The sequence below is a fragment of the Sinocyclocheilus rhinocerous genome, unplaced genomic scaffold (genome assembly GCF_001515625.1).
Source record: "Sinocyclocheilus rhinocerous isolate Xijiao unplaced genomic scaffold, SAMN03320098_v1.1 scaffold189, whole genome shotgun sequence".
NCBI classification, from domain to species: Eukaryota; Metazoa; Chordata; class Actinopteri; order Cypriniformes; family Cyprinidae; genus Sinocyclocheilus; species Sinocyclocheilus rhinocerous.
Window position 1 is genome coordinate 197,148 of NW_015667354.1, and position 15,725 is coordinate 212,872.

The window sequence follows — 15,725 nt, forward strand, 5'->3', positions numbered from 1 at the left end:
AACTTTTGAACAGCAGTGTATATATATATATATATATATATATATATATATTACTGATATACCTTTGTATCAGTAATTTACTATTATTTATATACTATTATAGTATTTATTAAAAAGTAGTATTATATTTTGTATTTTTGTAAGTTTCAGTAATTTTGTTATATGCTTTTGTCATTTTTATCAGTTTTGTTTAAACATTTCTATTTAGCTTTAATTTGTTTTCATTTCCATTATAGACAATATTTATAATTTTTCATCTAATATTTATATTTTACTTCAATTACCAAATTTAATTTTAGTTCAAGTCAACAATAAAAACAATGCTATATGTATTGACATATATATTTTTAACCAGGGGTCATGTAAGATTCCCTGCATGTGCCCAATAAGAGAGCTGATGGACAATAAACAACAAATCAGTGGAGTGCCCAGGCAATGGAAGAGGCCACGGCATAATTTAATTATGCCAAGATATTCATCCTTGACTCGCATCTCATTGCAGTGACAGAGTGTGTTCCCTCGCCTTCATTCTGACTGACACAGAGTACTATTTGGTTCAGATTTAGAGGCACGACCCTCCTCTCTCGCTGCACCCACAGAGGCAGTGGATACAATTACCCATTCTGATCGGGTTTCACTGCACTAGAATAATCCTCCCCATTATTGCCATAAATATTTCATGAATCATTTTGACAGAATAAAGGAGTCACTGAGGCCTCGTATTAATCCGATGATGTTTTTTTTTTTTTTAATTTTGTTATATGCTTTTGTCATTTTTATCAGTTTTGTTTAAACATTTCTATTTAGCTTTAATTTGTTTTCATTTCCATTATAGACAATATTTATAATTTTTCATCTAATATTTATATTTTACTTCAATTACCAAATTTAATTTTAGTTCAAGTCAACAATAAAAACAATGCTATATGTATTGACATATATATTTTTAACCAGGGGTCATGTAAGATTCCCTGCATGTGCCCAATAAGAGAGCTGATGGACAATAAACAACAAATCAGTGGAGTGCCCAGGCAATGGAAGAGGCCACGGCATAATTTAATTATGCCAAGATATTCATCCTTGACTCGCATCTCATTGCAGTGACAGAGTGTGTTCCCTCGCCTTCATTCTGACTGACACAGAGTACTATTTGGTTCAGATTTAGAGGCACGACCCTCCTCTCTCGCTGCACCCACAGAGGCAGTGGATACAATTACCCATTCTGATCGGGTTTCACTGCACTAGAATAATCCTCCCCATTATTGCCATAAATATTTCATGAATCATTTTGACAGAATAAAGGAGTCACTGAGGCCTCATATTAATCCCATGATGTTTTTTTTTTTTTGGTTTTTTGTCCTGTCCAATCCTGTCACCATAACGACCCCCCATTCTTATCAGTTCCTGCCGCTGTCTAACATTGTTTACGTCTTCATCAACAAAATGTGACTGGTTGCTAAGTGGCACATGGCCCGTGGCCTCGTCTGCCCCCAGCGTCACCCCTGCCCCGAACAGTCACTGCGCTGGCACATTTCAGCCGTCTCCCAGAAGCAAATGACATTTGTCATGGCCGTGACCCCTTGCCGCAACGATCGACTGAAAGCGTGCTCAAACCCATGCAGCTATTTCTACAAATACGTCTGTGTGCAGCAGGGTCAGCGGGATTCAGTCCTAGCGATACTAAACTAGCTCGCATGACATTTAGCTGAGGGGAATCTCTGGGTCGGCAGGATTTGTTGCTTTGCCCTGGCCTGTGCCATGGATCTACCAGCCTGGATACACTATACACCTTGCACATGATTCTGTGAGGCACGTCAAGTGGCACATCCTTCAGGGCACGCTGATTAGTGTGAAAAGCCGTCATGTGTTGGTTTGAATGGCTTGCCCTTGGACAGGCACTTTACTCAGGTCAGACACATCACACAATCCTCCAATCCTGTCACCATAACGACCCCCCATTCTTATCAGTCCCTGCCACTGTCTAACATTGTTTACGTCTTCATCAACAAAATGTGACTGGTTGCTAAGTGGCACATGGCCCGTGGCCTCGTCTGCCCCCAGCGTCACCCCTGCCCCGAACAGTCACTGCGCTGGCACATTTCAGCCGTCTCCCAGAAGCAAATGACATTTGTCATGGCCGTGACCCCTTGCCGCAACGATCGACTGAAAGCGTGCTCAAACCCATGCAGCTATTTCTACAAATACGTCTGTGTGCAGCAGGGTCAGCGGGATTCAGTCCTAGCGATACTAAACTAGCTCGCATGACATTTAGCTGAGGGGAATCTCTGGGTCGGCAGGATTTGTTGCTTTGCCCTGGCCTGTGCCATGGATCTACCAGCCTGGATACACTATACACCTTGCACATGATTCTGTGAGGCACGTCAAGTGGCACATCCTTCAGGGCACGCTGATTAGTGTGAAAAGCCGTCATGTGTTGGTTTGAATGGCTTGCCCTTGGACAGGCACGTTACTCAGGTCAGACACATCACACAGCTGCGGTCCGGATTCTGGCAGGGCCTGGATTTGCCACTGAAAGGTTCACACCAGTTAATTGGCCCTTGCTCAAGCCTGCGAATCACATGTCGGACTAATACTGTCAGCTGCAAGTATACAGAGCCACCCTGAAAGAGATACGGAGGGTCAGATGGGTGTGGAATGAATATATTGGAGTTTTCTGGGTAAAAGTAACGATACAATTACAATAACATGATTCTCAGAATCATAAGCCAGATCTGATGTTGCATTATAGGATTTCAGTGTATGTTTAATTTGAACAAAAAGCATTAAAAGTAATGAACACTATCCAATCTGTCTGCCTGATGTCCTCATTGTAAAATCAATGAATGCACATTGTACTTTAAAAAGAAGTCAGAATAGGGCTGTGATAATAATGTCATTAAACATACAATATCCCCAGTATATTTTAAAACATATCTCAATGAAGCCTTCACATATTTTCATGAATTATGCAAGGCATACTGTTAACCACGATTATCAATACTCCTCTTTTTTTTTTTTCTTCAATTTTCAGCCATGCTGAAAGGAAGAAAATGCATAAATTATCCAGGCTATCTTCATGAAATCTAGAGTGAACATTTTAATTTTGACCCCATTATCATTTTCAACAGTATAATTGCTCTGCCTGTGTCAAAAACTGCCATTAGGAGTGACCCCAACTAAAAGCATTCATACACTTTGAGTTTTTCCACATTCAGCTCTTGTGCATGCCTAGCCTACATTTAAACTTATTAAAGCAATAATAAAAAACTATTTCACTTTTATAAATGTCTGCTATATCTTTCGCAGCAGCAGAGGACTGACAAATAACTTTTGGGTGAAAAAAAGAAAAAAGATGAATGTTCCAATACTGCCATCTACTGCCTGATGTGTGTAGCTGCAGAAGTGTGAACAACAGAACTGTACAATCACAGTTTTCCTGAAGACGTCTACATGCCAACAGCAAAACATCATTTAGCCTGTTTTAATAAAATAGGTGATGCTTTTGTGGCGTTTTCGTGTCGTTTTCCTACGTTTTATTATAGGCCTACTACGTTTATTTTTACCACTTCAAAATAATCTCCATATGTAGGCTAATATCATTTAAACGAATGTATGAAGCTTTTATAATTATTCAGAATGACAACGGTAGCTAATGCAGTAACAGTAACTCGGGTAAAAACCGTTGAGAGAAATGTAAATGTTTTCTTATTATTTTTTATTGTGGTAATAGTTTTCGACAATTAATTAAGTGTTAATGAATGAAATTAACACATAATTTAATTGTGGCCTTTTTCCTCAATGTGTTCGACAGACAGCAGCAACCCAAACAACAGAACGCCAAAGAACAAATAAAAGTATCAGGATAGCGTTTAGCTTAGCCTACCTGTCATAACATATCATCCCCGAGAATATCCATAATAGGTAAATATATAAAAGTATAGTCCAAACTAGACTTCACGACAAAGAAAACCGAAATGGTGGGAATTTTGATTCATCCAATGACTCGAAAAAAAAAAAAGCTTTCTCCAAAAAGCATCGTTCAGGGAGGCTTTCTGCAGGCCACATCGCGACTCTAGTATGTGGGACAGACTTTTTGTGTTTTGTTAGTCATTTAATCATTAATGTTAAAATTTAGGTAAGCATATCTACCAGGAGAAACCAGTTTAAGCATTCATAAGCGTTTTCCATTTACACGAAAACAAGGCAAATATAATATTTTTGTGTTTCATTTTGGACGTCACATGACTTTAAAAAAAATATTAGTCCTACTTTAATTTACTCCCTAATAAACAAAATAAAAAATAAGACAAACAAGGCCTAGCCACTGTTAAATATATGGGCCTAAAAAAATCTTGATTTAACAGCTTTCTCCAAAAAGCATCGTTCAGGGAGGCTTTCTGCAGGCCACATCGCGACTCTAGTATGTGGGACAGACTTTTTGTGTTTTGTTAGTCATTTAATCATTAATGTTAAAATTTAGGTAAGCATATCTACCAGGAGAAACCAGTTTAAGCATTCATAAGCGTTTTCCATTTACACGAAAACAAGGCAAATATAATATTTTTGTGTTTCATTTTGGACGTCACATGACTTTAAAAAAAATATTAGTCCTACTTTAATTTACTCCCTAATAAACAAAATAAAAAATAAGACAAACAAGGCCTAGCCACTGTTAAATATATGGGCCTAAAAAAATCTTGATTTAACTGATCATTTAGTGCTGAATTATATTAATTTTTTACACAGCTGCACTAAGTTGAACATCAACAACATGAATGAATCTTGTCACCAAGAAAAATGTGGCAGAGTAAACACAATGACTTAACTTAGCTACATTACACTTTGAGCACTTCAACAGAACAATCAAAATCGTAAAATCAAATCGTTAAATGACCAAAAAGCTAACAAAAGAATGACAAATCAACCCTGTACTGGCCATTTTTGCATCCTATCAAAAATAAACAACAGAAGTTGCTCAGTATGTCATCATTATATTGCTGCTGACGAGTTGGAAGACAATTAATGAATAACTAATGAATACCTTTTTAAATGTAATAGGACACCTGGCCACAGAGTTCCTCCTGCTTGGTATTGGTTGGTGAAACCTGTCACCCGGACAACAAGACAAAGATAAAATGAGATACAGACCACTTGTACCTTGTATCCTACAATTAAACCACAACTTCCTTGTTCCTCAGTGAGGTCAGCAAACCCAGCAGTCTGTTATTCCTGGAAATATACACACACACATGTAACATTTAAAAGGAATTTATTTCTTCTCTGTCAAGACAAATCTATGATCAAAACAGCAGGATGAGGAGGATGAGTGTCTTCCCACAGCATGGCACTGCTCTGGGAAACCTGGGACTTACTGCGAACGAAATCCGACAGGAAACTGAAAACAGTAAGTCATGTTTTACAGAATCTGTATAGCTTTAATGCAACGTAAGTGGCTAAATAAAAGTGTCTCCTAAATACATAAAGGTAAATATATTTACACACTCATTCAAAAGGTTTGATGTTTTTGAAACTCTAAAACACTGAGTCTATAAATGCTCACCAGGACTGCATTTATTTGTTAAAAAGAACCAGTATGTTGTAAAAGAAAAAAACAAACAGTAAACTGTAAAATATTATTACAATATACTTTAAAATGTAATGTACTCCTGTGATGGAATTTTCAGTAGCTATTACTCAAGTCTTCTGTGTCACATGATCCTTCAGAAATCATTCAGATTTGGTGTTCATAAAAACATTTCTAATTATTATCAATGTTGGAAACAGTTGTGCTGCTTAATATATTTTTGTGAAAATAAAAAAAATTGCTTTTCAGGATTATTTGATGAATAGAAAGTTCGAAAGTACAGTATTAAAAATAGAATCTTTTGTAACATAATATAAATGTATTTTCTGTCACTTTTAAATGTGTCCTTGCTGAATAAATGTATTAATGTCTTTTTTTTTTTATCATAGTTGTAGTATATAAATATAAATGATTTATATAAATGAAAAAAATCTATATATAATATATATTATAAAATATAAAAAATAAAAAATATTGGATTGTCTACAGTAATAAGTTTTAGATGTGAACTAACTGAAGATACTTGTGATCCCAGATACATCTGAACTGGTATCTGACCTGGTTAACCTGTCAGCCAGAGCCAGATTTCAAGCCATACGATCATTACATATGCCATTTAATGAGAAGAAAACAATCAGGTTAACATCTTTTATAATTATACATTTATGCAATATTTCCCACAATGCTAATTTTGATCTAAACCTGAACTTGTACTTGTCTCAACAGGAACAGAGTGAACTCTGTCAAACTCTCAAAGACCATCCTCGCTGCAGACTGCCGTCAGCAGGTGTCTCAGGTAAAAAGTGAAATGCAATTTTTAAATACAGATTTGTCATTATCAAGTTTCACATTCCTAAAAGTGCTGCATGATATTTCAGGTCTAATAAGCCCCCTCTTCCAGTCTTTCCGCAGATTTCGTGCCAGCTTGGCATCAGCCAGGCAGCATTTGATTATATGGCAGGGCACTCTGAAGGAGATTGGCGGCAGGTTTGGCACTTCTGTCCTCTCCTACTTCTTGTTCCTTAAGTGGCTGCTGAAGTTCAACCTCTTCTCCCTCATCGTCAACTTCTGCTTCATCACAATCCCACAAATTGTGCACGCGCCCAATATCAGCAGCATCACAGGCTTCAGAGGACTTGAGCTCCTCACTGGGGTGGTGAGTCCAAATAGACTAATTAACACTTTACAAAAAGGTTTAATTTGTTCACATCAGCAAGTGCATTAGCATGCACTAACAATAAGCATTTACAGCATTGATTAAGGTAAATGATTGTATAAATATTCATTGTTAATGTATGCTTGCCCATAATAGTTTAATCTAATATTGTAATCTGTAATCTAATATATATAATCGAATCATTTATACAGTTTTAAAAGTTAGTTTAGTTTTGTTTAACTTTATTGTCTGTCCAGATTTCCTGAACAGAAATTCATCTTTGACACTGGCATAGAAAATACATCCTAACAGATAATACTATACATTCACATATCACATAACAAAAATAAATAAATAAACATTAATACAATACAATATCCTCCTGACTACCAGGAAAAACAGTTTTGTGAATTTAGTATTTTGTCATGTCATTACATTGTTTAGTGCATAAGAAAAAATGTGAAAAATAAAATTTTTGAAAAATGATATTTTATTCATATGTTATGCCATGTTATGCCTCTGTAGAAGACATCGGGACTTTAAAAAATCCTGTTTTTTTAAGAAATAAAAAGACATGAATAGACATGAAAAGGCAAAAACAGTGGGATTTTTGTTTTAATCACAAATCAATACATAATTTTTTCTCTATTCATTTGTTGTGTCTCCCAAAATGTGTAATAAACATGCTTTAAGTCCTGGTGTCCTCTACAGTGGACATGTATGAAATCGACGTCCTGTTTCATAACAGAAGGTCATATTTTGATTTGATACCCCATAACATTTTCCTGAGATGTTGATTTATGACAAACAATTTGAAAATTTGTCAGATTTAAATGATAATTACAAAACATTATCATATTTCCATAAGAGTGTTACACTTGACCACTAAATGAATGTCAGCCATATTTAAAGACTAAGGAGAGGGAGTGGTCATGGAGAAACATCCAATCATGGTATCTCTGGAAAGCCCTGAATGTGCTCTGTACAGGACATCCAGACTTAAAACTGTGACATGTAACGTCTCAGAGAAATCACTAAAACATAATGTCCTCTACAGAAGACAAAACTCCATAGCTGGCAGTCAGGAGGATATATATGTATGCCCACACATATGCATACACATGTGTACACACACCTACCCAGACAAATATATTACAAATATATTAGCATGTATCCATGTAGAGATTCTCCTTAATCTATATTAAATGCTGTAAAAAATTTTTGTTAACAACATGTTAATTAATGCATTAGCTTATCTTCAAGGAACAGTTCACCCAAAAATGTGTGCTGAAAATTACCCTCGGGTTATCCAAGATATAGATAAATTTGTTTCTTCTTCGGAACAGATTTGGAGAAATTGAGCATTACATTACTTGCTCACCAATCGATCCTCTGCAGTGAATGGGTGCCGTCAGAATGAGTGTCCAAACAGCTGATAAAAACCTTACGATAATCCACACTCTAGTCCATCAATGTAATGTGAAGTGAAAAGCTGTGTGTTTGTAAGAAACAAATACATCAAGACATTTTAACTTTAAATCGTCCCGTCTGGCCAAAATACCCTAATCCAAAAGTTCATAATCCATAATGCTTTCTCCAGTGAAAAAAGTCCATCCCCTGTTGTTCTCTCACATCATATTTGTTTAGAACTGTTTTGGACTTTTTTTGCTTGTAAACAGTGCTTGATCTGTGCATATTTATCCACTGATTCAGACCAGATGACTTTTTTTCACTGGAGAAAGAAATGTTATGAATAGCCTACTTGAATTTTAGCTGGAAACGTCTGAATGTGAAAATGTCTTGATGGATTAGTTTTTTACAAACAGGCAGCTTTTCACTTTACATTACATTAATTGATGGATTTTTACTTCACAAGATGTTAACTCGTGAACTGGAGTCACGTGGATTACTTGTGGATTATTGTGATGTTTTTTATCAGCTGTTTGGACTCTCAATCCGACGGCACCCATTCACTGCAGAGGATCCATTGGTGAGCAAGTGATGTAAATTTCTCCAGATCTTCAGATGAAATCTTCAGAAACAGACTCATCTTGGATGGCTTTAGAGTAAGTGAATTTTCATTTTTGGGTGGAGTATTCATTTAAATAAATCATCCTAATTGTCAAATGTTCGTTATACAAAACGTTGGTTTTATTAAGTGCCAATATCTCTGTCGACAGGGTTATTTCAACCAGACGGTCTTGTTCTATGGTGGTTACAATGGTGAAGTGATCGTATCCAAACCAGCCTACAACATGCAGTTGGCCTATTTTTTCACCGTAGCTGCATATCTGGTGCTGTGTGGGGTGTCTCTTATCTACAGGTAACATATTTAGCAGTACGGTAGGTTATTAAGGCCTTTACGGCATACAAGCAATACAAAGCTTGTTTTGTAGCTCGATCACTTCCTGTTGAGCATTTACACATTTTCCCAGACTTCACATATGGAATATTTGCCATTTGAAAGCCATATTGAAATATTGAACGTTCAAGTCAATGGCTGATTGTTTCCCTAAAAATATGGATGTGTTGATGTTTGAATATTTACATACTGGGACTCAAAGGTCACCATATGAATAGAAGTAATGATTGATGCAACAAACTACCATTTCAATGCCAGAAGGGAATGCAAAAAGATCTGGTTTTCTTTTTCCTCCTCCTCCTCCTCAGCATGTCCAGATCCTTTCAGAAGAACTTTGTGCTCGAGACAGGACCTGTCTCTGGAGGAGCATGGCGTCTCCTGTGCAGCTGGGATTTCAGTGTTGTCAATGCAAAAGCCATACAGTACAACAAGAACAATCTCGCCATTCAGCTGAAGGTTCATACCTGTTCGTGTCTTCTTGTAGATGTCATCCCTTTTCTGTTTCCATTGGCTCATTTTGCACATGTCTTCCAGGAGTCCTTATCAGAAAGGTTAGAGGAGAAAAACAAAATGTCTCTGTCTGACAGAATAAAGCATCTGTCTCTCCACCTACTGGCCTGGCTACTCTCTTTAGGACTTGCCCTAGGATCTGGTGCAGGCATCTACTTCCTGGGGACAGATCCAGAACTGGTGAGTTCATTTACAGTGTAATAATAGCACAATAATATGTATTTTGCTTGCATTTCATACTCCCGTGCTTATGTTTTGCTGCAGGCCTTCAGTTTCAATCACGATCCAAGTGATTTAGGGGCTGAGGCATCTACTCTGCTTCTGCCTGTGGTCGTGTCGCTCATCAACCTGATAGTGCCTCTTCTCTACTCTCTCATCAGCAAAATAGAGAGCTACTCCAACCCACGCACAAAGATCTACATCAGCATTGTGAGGTGTGATCATTGTTTCGTTACAGTTACCAGAAGCACCAGATTTCCATCGCTAACAATGTCAGGTGACCTCGCCTTTATTGTCTGTTTTGTTCCTAGAAATGTTATTTTGAAGATGTCTATTCTTGGAATCCTTTGCTTTTACTGGCTGAATTTTGTTCCCAACAATATCTCAGTAGGTGCACTAAGAGTTCATTTTATTATGGGTTACTTGCAAAGCATGATTATGTGTCTCTTTACTCGACTGTAATCTTTTTATTCAAGTGTTGGGAGTCCTTTGTGGGGCAGAGCGTGTATCGACTGCTGATAATTGACTTCATATTCTGTCTACTTGGCATTTTCTTTGGGGAATTCCTACGCAAGTGAGTCAAACACCGCAAGTCAAGTACATTTTGGCTGTTGATGTATGTCTGCAAAAACCACGTAACCATTTAGTAGACAACTTCCACATTAAACCTATAGTATAAACCCATCTGCTGCAACAGGGAAACATATTCTGCAGCTTTAGTGTTGTTTCACAGTTTCCATATTATCATATTACATATTACCATATTACAGTTTCAAGCAATAATAAATAGGCTACCTGTTCCAAAGTGTGGGGTTGGTAAAATTTTTAAAAGGATTTGAATTATCTTATGCACTTAGGCTGAATATATGTGTGTGTGTGTGTGTATATATATATATATATATATATATATATGAATAAAGAGTTTATTTGTAAAAACATATAACTCGGATAACTAAGTTTCAGTTTGATTGAGATTAATTGGAATGCACAATGAAAAAAACATGATCTTTGAAAATGGTTAAAAACGGAGTTGTTTGTTTTTGCAAATGAACTCTTCATATATATATATTTATATATATATATAATTCCTGTGATGGCAAAGCTGAATTTTCAGCATCATTACTACAGCCGTTAGTGTCCCATGATCCTTCCGAAATCCTTCTAATATGCTGATTTGCTGCTCAAGAAACATTTCTTCTTATTATAAGTGGAAACAGACATCCTTTTTTCAGGATTCTAAATACAAAGTTCAAACAAACCGTATTGATTTAAAATAAAATTATTTTGTGAAATTTTAAAGACCTATAATGTTAACTTTGTTCAATTTAATGCATCTTTGCTGAATAAAATGTATTTAAAATTATTTTAAATATTTATTTTAAAAAAATCTTACTAAACCTAAACTTTTCAACGGTAGTGTACACTGTAAATAATATATTTGCCTTATACTTTGTACTATAAACTCTGTTTTTACAGACTGATAGATACATAAATAAATCTAAGGAAATGGTTTACATTACAGTACTATTCATGTGCATTCCATATGAAGAGTAATTACCGATTACACATGACACAGAATCAATAGATTCACTTTCATTTCACTTTTTCAAAATTGCTACAGTGTAATCGGAACCATGTGCATCCAGAGTCTTGGCGTCCCAGAGTTTGACATTGCTAGGAATGTACTTGATCTGATCTATGCCCAGACTCTGGCTTGGTAAGTCAATATCTGCATCTCTTCAGCTCTATACTTTGATATTCCTTCCAGCTGATTGCACTGTCTCTTTTATCTCTCTTCCTGTCTGCCCAGGATTGGAATTTACTTCTCCCCCCTACTTCCTGTAATGCAAGTCCTAAAATTGTTTATCATCTTTTACATGAAAAAGGTAAGCACCATTATGGCATCACTTTGTCCTTGCAGTCAAGATTATATTGCATGTTGTTCGTTTTATGGTTCCCGTTTCAGATCAGTCTGAGTATGAACTGTCAGCCTCCCAAACACACTGGCAGAGCCGCTCAGATACAAACAGTCTTCATTGCCCTACTCTTCTTCCCTTCGTTTGTGGGAGCATTGTCCATGGTAGCATTCACAGTGTGGAGGTGTGACCCCTTCATTTTATATTTTCAGTTTTGGTTCATCAATTGTCTTCTTACCAAGTTACATTTCTACAGTGCTACATTTTAGGAACACTTAATAAGCTGCTTTTCAGGTGACAGACTATAGAGCGGTGTTTTTGCATTCCGCTGTGCTGCTTTTTTAATAATTTGTTTATGTAAACATGCGCTCGATGGACACTTTGTTCCTCAAGTGCCATATTTTTAAAATACCATGTCAAATTTATTTTAATTTGGTTGTTTTTCTTGTTATGTTCATGAAAAGAACAAAATGGGTAACTGTGTCAAGTTAAAAAGGAACATGTCTCAAGACTGTTCCACTGCACCTTGTGTTTTAAATCATAGGCTGCATTGTGTAAACAAGGCCATTTGCATTCTTGCCTTTAAAAAATGTGAGATGCAGCACAGAGGAATGGAAAAAAATGCAGGGTCTTAAGATACACTTTTTTAAAAAGCTGGACATCTTTTAACTTGATACTGCGTTTTAGGACAGACGCTTGTGCGTGAGACTGAGAGGTGCGTAACGGTCAAAGACATCCGTTTAGATGAATTGCTTCCAAGGGCACTTCAAGACTATTTAAAACAATTTGAAATAAGACCATCTTATCTTATCTTCTGAACGTACAGTAGAAAAGATATGTAAAAATTATGTAACATTTCAATTTAAATAATAGACATTTATTTTGCAGTTATGCCAAATTACCAAATATATAATGGGAGCCTAAAAAAGTTTTTAAATCCCTATCCAGTAAATCATGAACATTTGGTCACGGGGCCTTTGAAAACGGTTATGGACAATGGGGGACCCTGCCATTAAAATGATGAGAACCACTGGTCTAGTGCATTGTTTACATAGAAAAACAAATCAAAAGCAGTGGGTCATAAAATGCGTTGTGTGAACCGACCCCAATGATACAGTTTTTTCTGGTTGTCTTGCAGTCTGAAGCCTTCAGGTCAGTGTGGGCCCTTCCAGGGTCTCGACACCCCCTTCCACATCATTTTCAATTGGACTGATTCTTTGCCTGAAAATCACTGGGTCGGGTGGATATTTGAAAACATACTGAGAAGTGAACTCTTCTACTACCTGATTAGCCTCATCGTCCTGTAAGTCCACAAGCTGGATGTTTTGTGAACTACTCACATAGGAAACATCCATTTTTTACAGCCAGATATTCAAGGAAACCTTTTCTCCCCCTGGGCAGATCTGAGACTTTCTGATCTGTTCTCATTCCTCTCTCTCTTTTCAGAGTCATCACTTATTTTCTCTGGCAAATCACTCAGGGACGGAAACAGCTCATCAAGACTCTGCGAGAGGGGATTGTGAATGTGAGTGCTGAGATCGTACGAACCTCACTCTAGCATCCACCGCACTTCAGTGTCACCAAAAGCTACTATATATGGATAATAGTTTTAACCTCACTGACTCCATTCTTCTTCCATCTGCCTGTCAGGAAGGAAACGACAAATCATTTCTCTTGAATAAACTGCAAAATCTACAGAAGGAGAGAAGGGAAATGGCATCCTACAGACCTCAGGTGCTTGTTCTCATGTGTTCTGTCTGTTCTGCTTCCTCCTTGCATCTAGTTGTCAGTAGTAAAATGCTGTACTCAACAGAAAGAGAAACATATTGCAATTGTGGAGATTTTAGCCCGACAAACACCAGAATAAGGGCACCTACCTAATGAAGATTACTGCCAGGGGCTGTGCCTTCAAACACCACAACCACTTAACAGACAGGAAGCTAGATTTATGTATCTCACCTGTTATGATGGCCTGTAAAAGCAGAAAAAAATACCTACAGCATTTATTTATAGATCATATATTGAGTAAAGCTGAAATGGAGCTTATGGATTTGATCAGTTCTGCTCAAGTTGCTATTGTAAAGTCATTTTGCTCATTTGAAAGCACTTTTAAACATTCTGATCTAAATTTCTGTCACGTAGGACTTTGACCAGACACCACATTTCAACCCAAACTGGATGAATACGCTGCCCTTGGATATGTGAAATATATTCTTTAATTATTTTTATACTGTACATGCCTTTTTTTTGTAAATATTGCATTAATCTGTAACTTATTTCGAAAATTCCAACTATCATCTCTCTGCTGAATGGGAAGAGGAATTATTTGGAAACATTAGCAGGAATGGCTTAGGAATTGCATTTTGTGCTTGTCTAGTAGGTGACACTGTGTTTTCTATGGAGTCTCACACATGGTATGTGTGAAATAAATTAGATAGTCTGGTCACAAATTAAGAACATGTTCCCAAGATTTATTTGTGCATGGCCATGTTTTATTAATTCATTCCCTTGTTTTAGTTAAATCAATATCACACTGTATTCATTTGTTCCCTTATTTTAGGTAAATCATGGCCATGTAGTACCATTTAATTTTCATTCATTTTTAATTTTGTTAAATAATGGCTTTGTCTAAAACAAGACAAATAAATATTCATAAATTTTTTGTTTTTCATGTGTAATGCTCCATAATTTCCTCGCAAGTAGGAAAACCACTGTACTAGGTGAGGAACTAACATTTTACCTATAGAAATTTGATTGTTTTTCCTCAACACATATTCTGATACATCCTAATAATTTATTCTGATTAAAGTGATATTTGTGTAAATATCAACAAATAAATATTTTAATATGTAAATAAGTGTCATCTGTGAAGAGCATGTTGGATGCAAAGAACCCCAAAGCTTTGTTTTACTCATAACATAAGTGAACTCTTCTACTACCTGATTAGTCTCATCGTCCTGTAAGTCCACAAGCTGGATGTTTTGTGAACTATTCACATAGGAAAGGTCCATATATTCACCCATATTTTTCTGGGCAGATTTTCTGATCTTTTCTCATTCCTTTCTATCTTCTTTCAGAGTCATCACTTATTTTCTCTGGCAAATCATTCAGGGACGGAAACAGCTCATCAAGACTCTGCGAGAGCAGATCGTGAATGTGAGTGCCGAGATCATACGAACCTCACTTTAGCATCCACCGCACTTCAGTGTCATCAAAAACTACTATATATGGATAAGAGTTTTAACCTCAGTGACTCCATTCTTCCATCTGTCTGTCAGGAAGGAAAGGACAAAGCATTTCTCTTGAATAAACTGCAAAATCTACAGAAGGAGAGAAGGGAAATGGCATCCTACAGACCTCAGGTGCTTGTTCTCATGTGTTCTGTCTGTTCTGCTTCCTCCTTGCATCTAGTTGTCAGTAGTAAAATGCTGTACTCAACAGAAAGAGAAACATATTGCAATTGTGGAGATTTTAGCCCGACAAACACCAGAATAAGGGCACCTACCTAATGAAGATTACTGCCAGGGGCTGTGCCTTCAAACACCACAACCACTTAACAGACAGGAAGCTAGATTTATGTATCTCACCTGTTATGATGGCCTGTAAAAGCAGAAAAAAATACCTACAGCATTTATTTATAGATCATATATTGAGTAAAGCTGAAATGGAGCTTATGGATTTGATCAGTTCTGCTCAAGTTGCTATTGTAAAGTCATTTTGCTCATTTGAAAGCATTTTTAAACATTCTGATGTTAATTTCTGTTATGTAGGACTTTGACCAGACACCACATTTCAACCCAAACTGGATGAATACGCTGCCCTTGGATATGTGAAATATATTCTTTAATTATTTTTATACTGTACATGCCTTTTTTTTGTAAATATTGCATTAATCTGTAACTTATTTCGAAAATTCCAACTATCATCTCTCTGCTGAATGGGAAGAGGAATTATTTGGAAACATTAGCAGGAATGGCT

At 36.6% G+C, this 15,725-nt stretch overlaps 1 protein-coding gene across 1 annotated transcript; it reads left to right on the forward strand.

Moving 5' to 3' along the window:
* The first annotated feature begins 5,188 nt into the window (after positions 1-5,188).
* On the forward strand, positions 5,189-15,725 carry LOC107733837 (transmembrane channel-like protein 5). Its single transcript, XM_016545641.1, has 17 exons — positions 5,189-5,404; positions 6,120-6,222; positions 6,311-6,380; positions 6,486-6,740; positions 8,921-9,063; positions 9,411-9,558; positions 9,637-9,792; positions 9,877-10,046; positions 10,143-10,218; positions 10,308-10,405; positions 11,453-11,548; positions 11,642-11,717; positions 11,798-11,931; positions 12,886-13,050; positions 14,825-14,903; positions 15,026-15,109; positions 15,518-15,725. The coding sequence occupies exons 1-17, from the start codon at positions 5,314-5,316 to the stop codon at positions 15,578-15,580; spliced, it is 2,007 nt and encodes a 668-aa protein (XP_016401127.1). The 5' UTR covers positions 5,189-5,313; the 3' UTR covers positions 15,581-15,725.